The sequence below is a fragment of the Neofelis nebulosa genome, chromosome 9 (assembly GCF_028018385.1).
Source record: "Neofelis nebulosa isolate mNeoNeb1 chromosome 9, mNeoNeb1.pri, whole genome shotgun sequence".
NCBI lineage: Eukaryota > Metazoa > Chordata > Mammalia > Carnivora > Felidae > Neofelis > Neofelis nebulosa.
The window spans coordinates 80,066,281-80,081,513 of NC_080790.1; the positions used below are offsets into that span (position 1 = coordinate 80,066,281).

General features: G+C 41.5%; 1 protein-coding gene across 3 annotated transcripts; it reads left to right on the plus strand.

Annotated features, from left to right (window-relative positions):
* Positions 1–2,457: 2,457 nt before the first annotated feature.
* On the plus strand, positions 2,458–4,864 carry LIPT1 (lipoyltransferase 1). Of its 3 annotated transcripts, none has more exons than XM_058684391.1 (2): positions 2,458–2,607; positions 3,690–4,864. In XM_058684391.1, the coding sequence occupies exon 2, from the start codon at positions 3,691–3,693 to the stop codon at positions 4,810–4,812; it is 1,122 nt and encodes a 373-aa protein (XP_058540374.1). In that variant the 5' UTR covers positions 2,458–2,607; position 3,690; the 3' UTR covers positions 4,813–4,864. The 3 variants fall into 3 exon arrangements, with proteins under 3 accessions (XP_058540374.1, XP_058540373.1, XP_058540375.1); XM_058684390.1 differs by having other exon boundaries at positions 2,458–2,595; XM_058684392.1 differs by lacking the exon at positions 2,458–2,607 and adding an exon at positions 2,627–3,499.
* The last annotated feature ends 10,369 nt before the right edge of the window (positions 4,865–15,233 follow it).

Consider the following 15,233-nt stretch of genomic DNA (forward strand, 5'->3'; position numbering starts at 1 on the left):
TGATCTCTTAGTTGGGATTCCCTAGAAACTGCCTGAGACAGGAATTCAGATGCATGTGATTTTTGAGAGTGTGCTCTTTAGAAAAAGCATGTAAGGGAGTGAAGGAAGCAAGTCCGGGAAATAGGAGTCAGCTGAGGATGAGGGCTCAGATAAATTCTTGGCCTGATCCACAGGATGCTTTGGAAGGATCTGACTGTACAGCTGTTCCATTACCCATTTTGAGGCAAAGGGTGGGACTATTGTGCCCCATACTAGTCAGACCTTGATTGCTACCACAAAGCCCAAGGGGGAGGCTGGAGGAGCAGGGAGGTAGCATGAATCACTAACGTGTCTCTGGACACAACAGCTCCTACACTCACAGCAGCTGGAGAATGCATGGGGGCACTAACAGTCTTTATTACAGTGTCAGACACCTAACATATATTATTTTCCTTTTATTTTGAAACAATCTCAAATTTACAGAAAAGTTGCTAGTACAAAGGCCTTCCGTCTCCCCACAACCATTTGAAAATAAGTAGCTGACCTCATTCTTCATCAGCCCTGAATACATTTTTAGTGATTTAAAGAGATTTATTTATTCTTTATTTCTATTTTTTAATAGAAATATAATTGACATATGACATTGGGTTAGTTTTAGGTGTACAACATAATGATTTTATATATGTATATACCGCAAAACAACACATTAAGTTAACATCCATCAAATTTTTTTCTTGTGATGAAAAATTTTAAGATCTACTCTCAGCACCTTGTAAACACATTAATACAATATTGTTAACTATAGACACCATGCTGTACATTAGATCCCCAGGACTTACTTATAACTGGAAGTTTATACCTTTGACCACCCTGACCCATTTCACCACCCCCCACTCAAAAAGCACTTTTGACAGAATGGGGACAGAAGAAATATTGGAAGTTGATTATGAATGGGAAGTAAGCAACTGGATATGTAGCAAGTCCTTGAAGCTCTGCTCTTTTAAAGGGAAGTAGACAGGATGAAAGGTGGAAAAGGAAGTGGGGTCACTGGAGGATTGTTATGATGAAGCAGAGTTCATGTTTGGGTGTCAGTGGAAGAAGGTTCCAGTGGAGGTGAAGTAGGAGAAGGGTTAAGAATAACCAAAGGACACAACCACCTCAGTAGGAAATAAAGGGAAAAAAATTATCATCTCAGATTTGAGAGAAATGAAATTTAGGAAGGATGTAATATAAGCAAAGGGAAACAGTATTGTGTGGCTATTTTTAATAAAATTCCTAGAGGGACTAACCGAACAAAATCCATTCCATCTGCGTAATACAAGAAAGAGGAACTTCAACCAAAAGGGTAATGATAAATGAGCCATTTGTCTTTATTGTAGCTTTAAAAAAAAAAAAATTGTAGCTTTTTATGGAGCCCTGTGAAGCATCACCAAATTGTGAACCCTGGATGCTGCTTATTCCAAGATGCAGGCCTAGGCAGTTTCTATTCTAACTGAAAATTTTCATTTCTGTGGAAGATTGAAAGAGACCACAAATTCTTTGGGCTCCTCTTATGAAGAGGTGAGGTCCATTGCTCCATCCCTTATCTCTGGCCTGACTTTGTTGTTGCTTTGGCTAACATAAGGTGGCTGAAGTGTCTCTTCCAAGGTTAGGTGTGAATTGACGTGCCCCAGCAGCCAGTAAACACCAGTTGCCAGGGTGTGAATAAGACCATCCTGGACCTCCCAGCTCAGTCAACCCTGGATGAATAAAGCTCTGGTGAAACCGTATAAATGTTAGAAATAAAAAATCGTGTTAAGCCACTGATGTTTGAGTCAGTTATTATGCAGCAATAGTTAAATGAAACTTTGGCTTGCTGGAGGAATTGCCCACCTGGCTGAGCCACAAGAATTTTCTTGCCAACTGCACTTAGGGTCACCGCAGATAGGTAACATTCATTAGCCTAAGTGTGTATTTTCTGACCCACTCCTTCCCAGCAGTTTCCATCTCTGTATTGGGAATACCAGCGTTTATTCCTTTAAATGCAATTTGTCTTTTAAAACTGATTTTAGTTTTCTCGCCTTCCAAGTGGAATTATGTGCTCTTTGGACTGTGAGGAGATACGGAAAGACCTGGAGCAATGACTGCACATTCAGTAGGCATCTGCTGGTGCTCTGGCCTGGCCTGGCATGCGACCTGACTGCTCTGGCTTCCTGGCGTCCTCCCTCTGGCCTCGCTCTGCGAATGCCCCCTCCAACCTGACACAGCCGCCCTGTCCTACCTTCGCCCTGGGTGACCATTAGCTCCGCGCTGTCACGTGGGGAACTCCATCTGAACTGCGGGCGCTGTGACTTTCCATTGGAACGTATCCCCATCTCTAATCTGGTTTAGCGCCAGCTGGTTGGACTCTGTCGAGAGCCCCTCGAGCACCCATAGCCAGACACCAAAGAATGAGAACGAAGGGCTCCCGGCGTGGCCCCGCCTCCTCTCGGCGCTTCCGCCGCCCAGCCTTCCTCTGGCCCAGTGGGCAGTGGGCGGGGCTGGCCGCGCGCGCAGCCTGACGGGCCGTGGGGTCCTTGCACGCGTCCTTCTCCTGTAGGAACCTGCGTGCGCCGCGCGCGCGACTGGAAGAAGCAGGTGAGCTAAGCTGTAAGTGCGGTTCGGGGCCGCTGGGGCGGGCGGCCCTTTGGGTGTGAGAGGTGGGTGGACACCTAGGACTCTGAGGCCAGGCCGCCGAGGCCGGTGCTGTACACGCCATGGTTTTCGCTCACCGCTTGGGACGACCTAACTCCACGGTTAGGAACAGCTTATCCCCAACGCAGGAGGGTAAAAAACTAAAACGTGTTGGGTGCCAGGTGTGTGCGTTCCCACAGAGAGCCAAAAAAGCGAAATAAAACATGCGACCGTCGTGAGACTCTGGGTCAATTATGTACTGTCAAAGATGTGGCAAAATAACAGGTGTTTTGAAGGAGCTGGGCCTACATAGGAGGATAGATGGAATTGTTATCTTTTGCTTTCTGTTCAGTGTTGAAAAGCATGTTTGTAATGCAAAATGGTGGTATCAAAGCGTCCCCCTAGAATATGGAAATAAGGTTGTTGTCTGGGGGAAAACTATAAAATGTAAAGAAACATTTTAGGGAGGCCTGGGTGGCTCAGTCGGCTTCCCCGACTTTGTCTCAGGTCATGATCGCACAGTTGGTGAGTTTGAGCCCAGCCTGGGTCTCTGTACCGATAGCTCAGAGCCTGGAACCTGCTTTGGAGTCTTGGGTCTCCGTCTCTCTGCCCCTCCCCCACTCGCCCTCTATCTCAAAAATAAGCAAACATTTTTAAAAAAGAAAAGAAACATTTTACCAGACCTTCAAGGCTGATCTGTTACTGAACCATTGAATAAAAAGAGATTCACCGGTCCCAGATGAATCCAAGCCTCCTCTAGAGGGAGAAAGAGGATATCCTGGCTTTAACAGGATCTTTCCAGAGCCCAGAAGCTGGGAAGGTGGTTTCCACAAGGCACATTCCATCAGACATTGAAACTCTTCTTCAGGTTTGTCTTCATTTATTTCCTTTGAGTACTCTGTTGTAGAGTTGTTAAAGACTAACAATAAAGCTAAAAGGCAAGCAAAGCAACTGATACATTAGAAAAATTTTGATTAAATAACCGAGAATCAAGAGCTAGAAAATGCAATTAAATTTTCTTTTTCTCAATTAACTTGTTTCTCTTCCGTTTTTAAAAGCATGCTGATCCCATTTTCAATGAAGAATTGCTTCCAGTTACTTTGTAACCTCAAGGTCCCAACAGCTGGCTTTAAAAACACAGTAAAAAGTGGGCTTATTTTACAATCGATTTCTAATGATGTTTATCAAAATCTGGCTGTAGAAGACTGGATCCATGACCATGTGAATCTAGAGGGCAAGCCGGTTCTTTTCCTTTGGAGAAATTCTCCCTCTGTTGTAATAGGTAGACATCAGAATCCTTGGCAGGAATGCAACCTGAATCTGATGAGAGAAGAAGGTATAAAGCTGGCTCGGAGAAGAAGTGGAGGAGGAACAGTCTATCATGATATGGGTAATATCAATTTGACTTTTTTTACAACCAAAAAAAAGTACAATAGGATGGAGAATTTAAAATTAGTTGTGAGAGCTCTGAATGCTATCCAACCCCAGCTGGATGTGCAGGCCACTAAAAGATGTGACCTTTTACTTGATGGACAGTTTAAAATCTCAGGAACAGCTTCTAAGATTGGCCGGACTACTGCTTATCACCATTGCACTTTATTATGTAGTACCAATAGGGCCTTCTTATCATCTTTGCTGAAGAGCCCTTACCAAGGGATCAAGAGCAGTGCCACTGCTAGCATACCTTCCGTAGTAAAAAATCTTTTGGAAAAAGATCCCACTCTGACCTGTGAAGTACTGATGAATGCTATTGCTGCAGAATATGCTGCTTACCATCAAATTGATAATCATATTAACCTAATAAACCCAACGGATGAGACACTGTTTCCTGGAATAAATAATAAAGCCAAAGAACTACAGACCTGGGAGTGGATATATGGCAAAACTCCAAAGTTTAGTATAAACACTTCCTTTAATGTATTATATGGACAGTCATATTTGGAAATTAAAATAGTCCTAGACATAAAGAATGGAAGAATTGAAATCTGTAATATTGAAGCACCTGATCATTGGTTGCCACTGGAAATATGTGACAAATTAAAAGCAGGTTTTATTGGCAGTAAGTTTTGCCCAATTGAAACTACTATGCTAACAAGTATATTACATAAAACATGTCCTAAAGATGATGAACTACACAGTAAATGGAATATTCTCTGTGAAAAAATTAAGGGAATAATGTGATTCCAAATAAATTTCTTAATGGTTTTAATGATAATAAAATGTTTACTTTGTATGTCTTTTTTTTTTTTTTTAAAGTAATCTCTACACCCAACATGGGGCTTGAATTCACAACCCTGAGATCAAGTCGCATGCTGTTCTCGACTGAGCCAGCTAGGCACCTTCATTGTATGTCTCTTAAAAAAGACATACTCTCTTTCAGTAACTATTCCTCATTAGGAAGTGTCAGCTAGTCCATATTTTCTATTTTCTGGCCTATAGATATGTTATCTCTTTCTTCATTGCTTTTTATTTATTTTTTTTAACCTAGCACAGATATGTATTTCTGCTCCTTCCTGTTACTACCATGGAGATGTATACTTTATTTGACATTGATCTCAGAATTAGTTTTCTTACCTCTAGGGAATACAACCCAGGCTTCCTGTCACCTCTGAAACCTTAAATTCTAAACTTCTTCCTTTTAATCATACAGTTGACCTTGAACAATGGGTTTGAACTGCATGGGTCCAATTATATGTAGATATTTTTTTTTTACAGTGCTATAAATATTTTCTTTCCCTTACGATTTTTAAAAAAAAAAATTTTAGCGTTTATTTTTTTATTTGAGAGAGACAGAGCATGAGCAGGAGAGGGGCAGAGAGAGAGGGAGACAAAATCCAAAGCAGGTCTAGGCTCTGAGCTGTCCACACAGAGCCTAACGGGGGGCTTGAACCCACGAACAATGAGATCATGACCTGAGCTGAAGTCAGATGCTTAGCCAGTTGAGCCACCCAGGCACCTGCCTTAGGATTTTTAAATAACATTTTTTCTAGCTTACTTCAAGAATACAGTACATAATACAAAATATGTGTTGATGGTCATTAATAAGGCTTCTGGTCAGCAGGCTACTAGTTAAGTTTTGGGGAAGTCCGAAGTTATATGTGGATTTTCAACTGTGCCACAGTCAGTACCTCTAACCCCCATGTTATTTAAGTGTCTTATCCTCCATCCTCTCCCATTAAAGAGGAGCCCACTGCAGTTTTCTAACCCCTTAACTCTCCAAATCTCTTGCTTCCTCTCCCTTCCTACCCAACCCTGAATTCTTTCATGTATACTGTCCTTTCTTATCAGCATTCTCATTTGCTTTTCTCTCTTGACCTATATGGCCATTTTTTTTAATTATTTTTCTTCCAACAACTGATCTTTTACTCCTATGATACCCAGATGGCAGGCAAAGCTGGAGGAAAATTCATGTAATCATGCAGATTAACCCAATTTAATATTTGCAGTTTCCAGCTTATATTTATTCTCTATTGGCATCAGGTTCAATTCCTCTCCATTTACTCCCTCATTCTTCAAAGGCCTTAATCACAAATGTTTCCTCTTAAGTTCAGAGCTCCACTGCTCTTGTCACAAACCTTAACTCCTAATTTGACAGTGGAAGCCTTCATAAATGAGTTCCTTCAGTACCCCATGTCTTCTCAACAATTGTCCTTCATTCTCAACTCCTTTTCCTTAAGGCTAACCCCTGTAATTGTACCTGGATCTTTGTCCTTTCCAACCTGTTTGGGCCTTGTACAATCAAAAAATTATCTTCTTGGGGCGCCTGGGTGGCTCAGTCGGTGGAGCGTCCGACTTCAGCTCAGGTCATGATCTCACAGTCCGTGAGTTCGAGCCCCGTGTCAGGCTCTGTGCTGACTACTCAGAGCCTGGAGCCTGCTTCCGATTCTGTGTCTCCCTCTCTCTCTGCCCCTCCCCTGTTCATGCTCGCTCGCGCGCTCTCTCTCTCTCTCTGTCTCAAATAAATAAATAAAAACATTAAAAAAAATTTTTTTAAATAAAAAAAAATTATCTTCTTTATCTTGCATTTTCTCTCTCCATTTTTACTGGATCCTTACCCAGAGTGAATGAACATGCTCATGTCTCTTCTTTCCCCTAAACCCCTGCTCAAGTTTTGTTTTGTCTCTATCTCTTCAGTGCCAAACTTCTTCAGAGTAAAATCAGTGCCAACACTTTGTGTCTCTACAGTTCATTCATATATTTCTCTTATTTCTACAGTATTTACTGTGTGCTTTTTGAGTGCCTACTGTGTGCCAGGTACTTTGTAGTTGCTGGATGTTCATGGTGAGTAAGATACAGATACGACCTCAAGAATTGACAGTTTAGTGTAATGGCTTTTCAAACTTGTTAAAAACTAGAGTAAAAAATATATATTTTATATTGTGTACCAGCACAGATATTACCTATACCTAACAAGTTTTACAATGCAATGTTTATCCTATACTATTTATTTGATATTTTATATTCAATTTTATTTCAGCTTTTAAAAACTGATTTTATGACCCATTAGTAGTTAAAGACCTGAGTGTAAAAAACTCAAGCCTAATAGGAAATGTAGACAGACAATTATAAAACAAACAAACAAAAGCCCAGGTAGCTATAATAGAGACTACCTAGCTAGACCTATCAAGGAGAGGACATTGAAACAGAGACCTGAAGAATGAGAAGAAAGCAGCCATGCACAGGGGAGTGGGGAGGAGAGTAATCTAAGTTTTATCAGTTATCTATTGCTAACTAACAAACCATTCCAAAACTTAGTGTCTTAAAAAACGTTTATTTTATTCACAAATCTACAATTTGAGCTGAGCTTTGATGGGGATAGCTCATATGATCCAGTGGGATTAGCTAGGACAGCTTAAGGGGCTGGAAATACCTACTTCAAGATGGCTCACATGGCTGGCAAATTGGTGCTGGCAGTTGGCTGGGAGCTCAGCTGGGGCTGTGAGTTGAGGGCTTCAATTTCTTTCCACTTGGGCCTAATCAAGCCTGCCTGGACTTCCTCACAACATGGTAGCTGGATTTCCAGAACAAGTGACTCAAGCCCAACAGAAACTCTTTCCTTTTATGACCTAGTCTTGGAAGTAACACAGTATCACTTCTATAGTCCCATGTGCATCCAAATTCAAGGGGAGAGAACATCAATAACCACCTCTCCATGGGAGGAATCTCAAAGTCACTCTAAAAATCACTGCTGGCATTAAAAAAGGGGAGGCAGGAAAAAAAAGGGGAGGGGGGGGAGGCAGGGTAGCCCCTGGGTTGCTTGGTAAGTTAAACATCTGACTTGATTTCAGCTCAGGTTATGATCTCACAGTGTGTGAGTTGGAGCCTTGCATCAGGCTCAGCGCTGGCAGGACAGAGCCTGCTTGGGATTCTATCTCCCTCTCTCTGCCTCTACCCCGTTTGTGCATGCATATGCCCTCTTTCTCTCAAACATTTAAAAAAATTACTGCTGGGTCTGGAAGATGTTACTGAAACCATTTTTGTAAAGTATAGTCTGCGACACAGAACAGTATACAGGAAGGCCCTAAAGCAGGTAAAAGCTAGATTTTTCTTAAGTTTTACTTAAGAGAGAGAGAGCATGAGTAGGGGAAGGGCAGAAAGAGGGAAAAAGAATCCCAAGAAGGCTCTGTGCTGGCAGTGATGCAGGGCTTGAACTCATTAACTGTGAGATCATGACCTGAGCCAAAATCAAGAGTTGGACACTTAACCAACTGAGCCACGCAGGCACCCCACAGCTAGGTTTTTAATGGTGTCAAAGGAAGTATAGAAAAATTGAAGTGTGGGAACATGAGGAGAATGGAGCAAGACAAAGCTGTAGAGAAAAAGAGACCAGATTATGTAGGGACTGATAGTCCGAGGTAGAGAAAGATTTTAAGTGTAATGATACTGCAGTTCTTATAAAGACTATTCTGTCTGCTTTGTGGAGAATGGACTGGAGTGAGGGAAGATAGGAAGCAGAAAGCCATTTGGAAGACTACTGTAGGAATCCCAGCAGAGGTGATGCTGGCAATGGCCATGGAAAGATACTGACACAGTGTTCAATACTTGTCAAAAATTAAGGATGACGTCCATTTTCCAGGGCAAGGTTTAATTTGGATTCTTTTTATTTTTTTTTTAAAAAAATTTTTTTTCAACGTTTTTTATTTATTTTTGGGACAGAGAGAGACATAGCATGAACGGGGGAGGGGCAGAGAGAGAGGGAGACACAGAACCGGAAACAGGCTCCAGGCTCCGAGCCATCAGCCCAGAGCCTGACGCGGGGCTCGAACTCACGGACCGCGAGATCGTGACCTGGCTGAAGTCGGACGCTTAACCGACTGCACCACCCAGGCGCCCCAAATTTGGATTCTTTTTAAAGGGAAACAATAAAGCAGTATATGTTAGTTTGCTAGGGTGGCCACAAAAAATACCACAGATTGGGTGGCTTAAACGATAATTTTCTCATAGTTCTGGAGGCTAGCAAGTCCAAGATCAAGGTGTTGATGGGTTTGGTATCTCCTGGAGCCTCTTGGCTCACAGATGGCTGCCTTCTTGCAGCCATAGCCTTTCTGTTACCAGAGAGAGGACCAGTTCCAAAGTCACCACTCAAAAGCCAATACTCAAGTGACAGGCATTGGTGGGAAAGGAAAGGCTGCTTTATTCAGGAAGTTGGCAACCTGGGAAAATGGCGGACTAACATCTCAAAGACCCATCTTCCCTGTCCAAGGGAAGCAGGAGAATTTTTAAAAGGGAAGGCACAGGGAATGGTAAGGGGACTATGTTCGAGAGAAGTTGGTGCTCACCAGTTAATCATCTGTCCATGCAAGTTTTCCCGATTCTTCTGCTTTACCAATAATCAAGGCTCCTAGGTGTCTCTCAGTAAAGGATGCCCCATCCTGGCAAGGCAATCCCAACTCCTACCCCTGTACCAGGAATCAAGTCTTCCAGATGTTTCTTACTGAGGATACTATGGTCAGTGGCAGCTGTTTTTGAGTATAGTCATGTCTTATCTTCCAGAAAGTCTGGTTCTTTGTTCCTCAAGGTCAGCGGTCTGCAGGATCTCAAGGTAAGTAGGTTAGTACTGCTACAGAGATTTTGGTCAGCAAGCAAGGAGTGAATAAGCTTGAAGCAAGTTAACCCTTAAGACCAATAGGAATGCTGTTACATTTCCTCTGAGTGTGTATATCTGTGTCAAAATTTCCACTTCTTATAAGGACACCAATCTTACTGGAAGAGGGTCCACCCTAAAGACATCATTTTAGCTTCGTAACTCTTTGAAGACCTTACCTCCAAATACAGTTACAATCTGATGTACTAGAAGTTAGGATTTAATGTGAATTTAGCTCTTATGAGTTCTCTTCATGTAACAGTGGGTCCAGATCTCATCTTTCCTTCTTTCTCTTCTCTCTCTCTCTTTTGAGAAGAGAAGGAGCAGGAGTGGACACAGGGATTTGCCTGCAACTGGTTCTCTCAAAGTGGAAGTGGAGTAAGTGAAGGGGATTTTCCTTTTCCTTTTTTTTAAATTTTTAATGTTTTATTTTATTTATTTTTAAGAGACAGCACAGAAGCAGGGAAGGGACAAGAGAGAGGGAGACAGAAGATCCGAAGTGGGCTATGCACTGACAGCAGCAAGCCCAATGTAGGGCTCGAACTCCTGAACTGCAAGATCATGACCTGAGCCGAAGTCCAACACTCAACCGACTGGGCCACCCAGGCGTCCTGGATTTTACTTTTCAAGTGGCTCCTGGGACAAACACAATTGGCAGTCTAACTGTTCTTCATTTGAGGCAGGTTTCATAGTCAGTTCCTTCTGTTCTTTTGCAGCAATATTAAATAGCAAGTAAACAATTTTGAAGAGATTTCTCTGGGCATATTTTTTAACCTGCAACATGTGAAAGTTCTTTTCTTTTTCTTTTAATGTTTATTTATTTTTGAGAGAGAGTGAGTGAGCGAGCGAGAGAGAGAGACAGGGTGTGAGTGGGAGAGGGTCAGAGAGAGAGGGAGACACAGAATCCAAAGCAGGCTCCAGGCTCTGAGCTGTCAGCACAGAGCCCGACGCGGGGCTTGAACTCATGAATGGTGAGATCATGACCTGAGCTAAAGTCGGACGCTCAACCGACTAAGCTATCCAGGCACCCCGTGAAAGTTATTTTCTAAGAAAGGTATAAAAAATCTTGATATGATGTGCTTCGGTGCAATAAAGCACTCATGATTTTCTTTTTTTTTTTTTTTTTTTTTTTTTCAACGTTTTTTATTTATTTTGGGGACAGAGAGAGACAGAGCATGAACGGGGGAGGGGCAGAGAGAGAGGGAGACACAGAATCGGAAACAGGCTCCAGGCTCTGAGCCATCAGCCCAGAGCCCGACGCGGGGCTCGAACTCACGGACCGTGAGATCGTGACCTGGCTGAAGTCGGACGCTTAACCGACTGCGCCACCCAGGCGCCCCGCACTCATGATTTTCTGATACCATTTGTTTCTCAAGAGCAAGGATATCATCAGGTGAAAGTTTGTAGGGGCTTCAAGTTCCAAAAGGGGAAATTTAACAGGTATCACCTGGAATAGAAAAGGTATGTTTTGCAGCTAGAGTCCACAGAACTTTCTGATTTTTTCCACCTGGAGATAAAAGAGAATGAGGAATCAAGAATGACTTCTAGATTTATTTGAGCAATTGGATGGATGGGAGTAAACAGGGAGTAGAGGAGTGTGTATCCAAAGTTCAGTTGCAACATCCTTTACAGTAAAACCTTGTTTTGCAAGCATAATTCATTCCAGAAACATGCTTGTAATCCAAAGCATTTGTATACCAAATTTCCCCATAAGAAATAATGAAAACTCAGGTAATTCGTTCCACAACCCAAAAATATTCATATAAAAATGATTACAATACTGTAACATAATGTAAAATAATAAAATACAAAATATAAAGAAAAATAAATTAACCTGCACTTACCTCTGAAAACCTTCGTGGCTGCTGTGAGGGAGACAAGAGAGAGTAGGGTTATTGTGTAGGACGACTTTCACTATCACTAACGAACCTCTGTTATCTATTGGCTCAATGGAATCTTTCTCTTTTCATGCAACTTTAACACAGAACCTATCCAATGACACTTGCTCTTGCTGCCTTTTGAAGATTTTGTAGAAATGTGACATTGCATTGTCATTAAACAGATTCATTGCTTGTACTGCTACAGCCTTATTTGGGTGGTGATTTTTCTACAAAATTGTGTACGGTCTCCCACATTTTACACATCTCCCTCATCTCATTTGAAGAATTCCTCTGCCTTTTTCTCCTCTTCCTCTGCAGACAAGATGCAGACATAGACTTCTTATAAAATCTTGCAATTTCGGCCACTCACATACCTTGTCCGTACTTCTTGATGATTTCCTTCTTAACCTTTTCCACTGTAATCATCTCCTCCTTACCATCTTTCTTTTCAACCTTTTTTCTGCCATTGTATATGTTTCACACGGCTTTTGGCTACAGTACAGTATTAATAAACTCTTGTCATACTGTATGTAATGTAACTGGCAATAAGGCAGCAGAGGAAAGGGTCTGTATCTGCAGGCAGCCTGACCTAGAATGAAGCAAAGCATTCCTAAGCTTATTCCTGTATGGAAAAGCAAAGGACTGTCCATGTGCTTTGAGGTGACATAAAATACACTAATGCCAGTTGTGGGCACTTTCCAACATTTTGAAAAATCACTGATTTCTGCCCAACACCGTGGCCTGAGACCAAGTATCCAAGCATAGGAGACAATCACCCACAATCCCACAGCAAGAGAGTGATCATGTGACGTTCGGCATCACATAGTACTTGTATCTCAAGATATCACACGTTTATTGAGTTAAAACTTATCAGAAATGTTCACTCATCTTGAAGAATGCTCACGGAACAAGTTACTCACAATCCAAGGTTTTACTGTATTTGAAATGCCTGTGCTTCTGAGATGCCAGATGAAATGCCAGCTGAATATATGAGATCACAACTCCAAAGAAAAGTTTTGGTTTAGTTTATAGATTTAGGAGTTGACAGCATACAAATAGTATTTTAAGCCATATAAATGGTAATTGTGAACTATTATAATTCATCTGAAGCTTAAAGTGTTTAGCATCTCAGTCCCCTTAATATGTCTGGGGAATTGTCCACCTTATAAACCTTGGCAGGAGGTAGAACTCAGATGTTGGAGAGGTCATCAAAAGGATGTGACTGCCAGTTGACCCTCAGACTGGATATGGGCAATCAGAGGCTCCTTACACCGTCCCTGTCCTTGGAATATATGTTCTTCCCACTGTTCCCACACTGGGAACCACCTCAAGGACTCGGCCTTGAGAGAGTAATAGGCTACTGAGACCATCTGGACTGTATATGTGACTTGAATCCCATCGGGGCCTCCATGAACTCTTGAGATTCTAAAGGCATGTGTGGAGATTACTTATCTTGTAGCCACACAAGACAAGCCTCATATGTAAGTTCCCTTGCGTATTAACCCCCCCTACCAATCTGGAGAGGTCTGCCTCTTTCTTCACTCTCTCCTTACCCTGAGTGTATGGAGGTCAGTTTCAAAATTTCACTTGGAGAACTCCAGAAGTTGCAAACCAACACCACCACCCCCTTTATGGGAACTGAAATTTTCACTGTACTCTTTTCCTAGCCTCTCTTGAATCTAGGGTGAGGGTACAGGACTTAGGCTCTGAAAATCAGATGCAGTTGCTTCAGATTCTGAATGGATCATGATGCAGAGAACCTGGGATGGTGAAAACCCTTCTCTGGCAGTAGTGACAGGAGCCTGAATATCTGGGGGCAGCAAAGGTGCTGAGGCTGACAGTGTATTGCCCTGTACTTTAAATGATATAAGTAATAATAAGGCTACTCAGGCCAGGCCTTGCATTGGAGTCAGCAGTGGTATCATCTGATTAGTTCTGTGTTGTGATTCTAGATGTGGTTTTTTTTTTTTTTTTTCCACTGCAGAACCTCCAAGGCCAAGTCTGTAGCTCTTGTGTTGATAGACTGAACTACCCACTATTCTTTATAATCTCTTTTTTGCTTACATCAGGTAAGAGCAGTTTCTGTTGCTTTTCACTAAGAAGTTACTGGTATAATCACTTGGAGGAGAGTGTAAATTTAAAAAAAGAGGTTATTACTTAGTATGTAATTTAGGAGAAGGCCAATGGAGGAGGAAAAAAAATGGGTTTCTTAGAATTTGAGAGTTTCAAGAAGGGAGTGGCCAACTGGGTCAAATACTCCTGAAAGGCCAAGAAACAGGAAGAAAGTAGCCACTGGATATGGTAATATGGAAGTCACTGTTGACCTTGACAAGAGCATTTTCAGTGGAGTGACTGGGTAGCCTGGTTGAAGTGAGTTAAGTATGAATATGTGGGTAGAAAATGGGAAAAAATTGAATAGAGAACTTGAAGAAGTTTGTTCATGAAGAACAAAGAAATAGGTGTCTAGTTGGGGATATATGTACTGGCAGCAACAATAGAGCAGAGAAGGAGATAGCTCAAAGGACAAAGTCCTTGGTGAGGTTAAAGAGGCAAGATTAAGCTTACTTCCTGAAAAGCTGGCTATTTTTCTTTCTTTTTTTTTTTTTTTTTTTTTTTTTTTAGTGTTTACTTATTTTTGAGAGATGAAGACAGAATGCAAGTGGGTTAGGGGCAGAGAGAGAGGGAGACACAGAATCCGAAGCAGGCTCTGGGCCCTGAGCTGTCAGCACAGAGCCCAACATGGGGCCTCAACTCACGAGACATGAGATCATGACCTGAGCTGAAGTCAGACACTCAACCTACTGAGCCACCCAGGCGCCCCTGGTATCTTTCTTATATATTAATACTATTAACCCTTTTCTCTGTATGCTGTAAATTTGATCTCATTTTAACTTTTCATGGTCTCTTTAGTCAAGTTTTAACTATTTACATGATCACATCTTTTGCTTTTTCCTTTCCTTGATAATTCGTGGGTTTTATGTTATACTTAGTACATTTAGTGGAGCTAAAATAATTTTTTTTAATTAATTGGCTCTTTAACACAATAACCTCTATGTGGGGTAGATACCTAATGTTTTTTCCAAACATTTATTGACTAGTCTACTCTTTCCCCACTAATATGAACAACACCTTTATTGTATGTTGAGGGCTCTTACACACATTCACTTCCTCTCCCAGATGTTTCCAGACTCCTTATTCTTTGCTACTGTTTTGTCCATTCTTATGTCCATACAGTTAAAAATATATATGTTGTAGCTTTATGTCTTTTTGGCTGGTCAAGCAAGTCTCCTAGTGTTAGTGTCTTTGTCATTTAGTTTATAAATTAACTTAGGGAGAAGTGACATCTCATTAAACCTTCCCATTTTGAGAATATCATTTGTTTTTCCCTAGTTTTCTTTTATATTCTTCCATAAAGTTTATAGTTTTCTCATATAGCTCTTGCACATTTCTTGATGTATTTAATAAGTAACTTGCATCTGGTAGACTTCTGATGTCCTAATTGGACCTGGGGATGGATTTCAAATATCTAGTATTATCGATAGCATGTCTGTTAGGTGCTCTCCCTTAAGTATCAGTAACTCTTAGGCAGGATTCCTATGTAGATTGGATAAAAGTTAATTTCACAGAGTTACAGATTG